The sequence below is a fragment of the Limulus polyphemus genome, unplaced genomic scaffold (genome assembly GCF_000517525.1).
Source record: "Limulus polyphemus unplaced genomic scaffold, Limulus_polyphemus-2.1.2 Scaffold5713, whole genome shotgun sequence".
In the NCBI taxonomy this organism is placed as follows: Eukaryota; Metazoa; Arthropoda; class Merostomata; order Xiphosura; family Limulidae; genus Limulus; species Limulus polyphemus.
This window is the reverse complement of record NW_013671323.1, coordinates 59308-61197: the sequence shown is the minus strand read 5'-3', so window position 1 is coordinate 61197 and position 1890 is coordinate 59308. Positions and strand designations below refer to the sequence as shown.

The following is a 1890-nucleotide window of genomic DNA, read 5'->3' as shown; positions in this document are numbered from 1 at the left end:
GTGTATCGTGTAGTTGTATTTTGTCTCAAAAAATTGTATTCTTTGGATGGTAAAATCCATTCATTATTTAGAATATTTTTTCTTTTCTTATTCCTGATAATTACGAATTTCTTAAGATGTAACGTGTTTGCCGTATAGCAGAGAAGCACTTTTGGGGACTTAGTAATCGATAAGAACCTGATTTTTCTTGGTATTCTCTAGATGCGCCGTCTGGAGTGAACTGAAACAATATTCCAGCATCCATGAAGTCGCCAGCGCCACGAGGACGATACAAAGCAAAGTTAATGCACTTTGTACTCCCAACAAATATGCTGTGTTGTGGACGTAAGAAGGTGAGGGACTTGAATCAGGTGTTTTAGATATCATTTATAGTGAAGGGTGGGAGTTTAATAAGGGACAAACATCAACAAGGCCAACTTATAAGACAGTTGTTCAAAGCTCGTCAGAAAAACAAACCTGATAGTTAATGTAATATCGATATGAAACCTGCGATATTTTAAAATCTCCACTACTTAACGTATACAAGAACGAATGGAGTTGTTTTGTTCAATCAAGATGGAATATTAACTGAAAGACATTAAATATGATAAACAGTTTGTTAATATCTTATCAGTTAAAATACATTGTGCATTCTACAATTTCTCTAAAGTTAACTGTGTATGTCTGTGTTATTTTACTACTACTGAACATCAGTCAGTAATGAAAACTTTCCTCTAAAAATATATATATATTTTTAAAATGTTCTAATAAATTTAGCAAAAGTCGACAAAGTCATGAACATGTGAGCAACAAAAAGATTAGTTCAAGACCAATCTGATTTGGCGTCTGTCATGGATCTATAAGGACAAATCTAACCTACAAAAGTTTATTGGAACAAATCCAACCTAGCCTTATTCGAGAGAAATCTGCCCTACCCAACAGCCTATTAAACACACCTAACCAGCCCAACAGTCTATTAAAACAAACTTAACTAGCCCGCAGTCTATTAAAACAAACTTAACTAGCCCAACAGTCTGCTGGAACAAACATAACTAGCCCAACAGTCTGCTAGAACAAACTTAACTATTAAAACTATTAAAACAAACTTAACTAGCCCAGCAGTCTATTAAAACAAACTTAATCAGCCCAACAGTCTATTAAAACAAACTTAATCAGCTTAACCAGCCCAACAGTCTATTAAAACAAACTTAACCAGCCCAGCAGTCTATTAAAACAAATTTAACCAGCCCAACAGTCTGTTAAAACAAACTTAACCTATCCAACTGTCTGCTAGAACAAACAAAACCCAACAGTTTTTAAACAAATCCAACCTACCCAACAGTCTATTAATACATACTTAATCTAGCCCAACAGTCTGCTAGAACAAACATAACTAGCCCAACAGTCTGCTAGAACAAACCTAACCTGCCCAACAGTCTATTAAAACAAACTTAACTTACCAAACTGTTTATTAAAAACTTATCTTACCCAACTGTCTATTAAAATAAACTTAACCATCCAATAGACTGTTAAAACAAATTCATCAAGTATACGATGAAAACCAAAAAGGTACTTCGTATTTAAAATAACACTATTTCCAGATTGTAAAATAACCACTGATGCTTTAATTCTGTTTTCATAAGGTAACACAGGGATTTTGTTAGTTAAATAAACCAATAAACTAGATCTTCCCAAAAATTAAAATAATTAGGGAACATCTAGTAATGAAGTACCAGGATTGTTGCACAACTTAGCATCATTATGAAACATCTCGTGATGAAGCACTAGGATTATTCCACAACTTAGCATCATTATAAAACATCTTGCGATGAAGTACCAGGATTATTCCACAACTTAGCATCATTATGAAAGAACTCGTGATGAAGTACCAGGATTATTCCACAACTTAGC

The 1890-nt window shown here is 33.8% G+C and overlaps 1 protein-coding gene across 2 annotated transcripts in view; it reads left to right on the top strand.

The window, feature by feature from the left end:
- Positions 1 to 229: 229 nt before the first annotated feature.
- The window catches only part of LOC106472898 (rho GTPase-activating protein 100F-like), a 37717-nt gene continuing 36056 nt past the window's right edge, over positions 230 to 1890 (top strand). For both annotated transcript variants that reach the window (XM_022401443.1, XM_022401442.1), the window contains exon 1: positions 230 to 332. In XM_022401443.1, coding sequence (XP_022257151.1) covers positions 243 to 332 — 90 coding nt within the window. In that variant the 5' untranslated portion in view covers positions 230 to 242. The remainder of the gene's footprint in view (positions 333 to 1890) is intronic.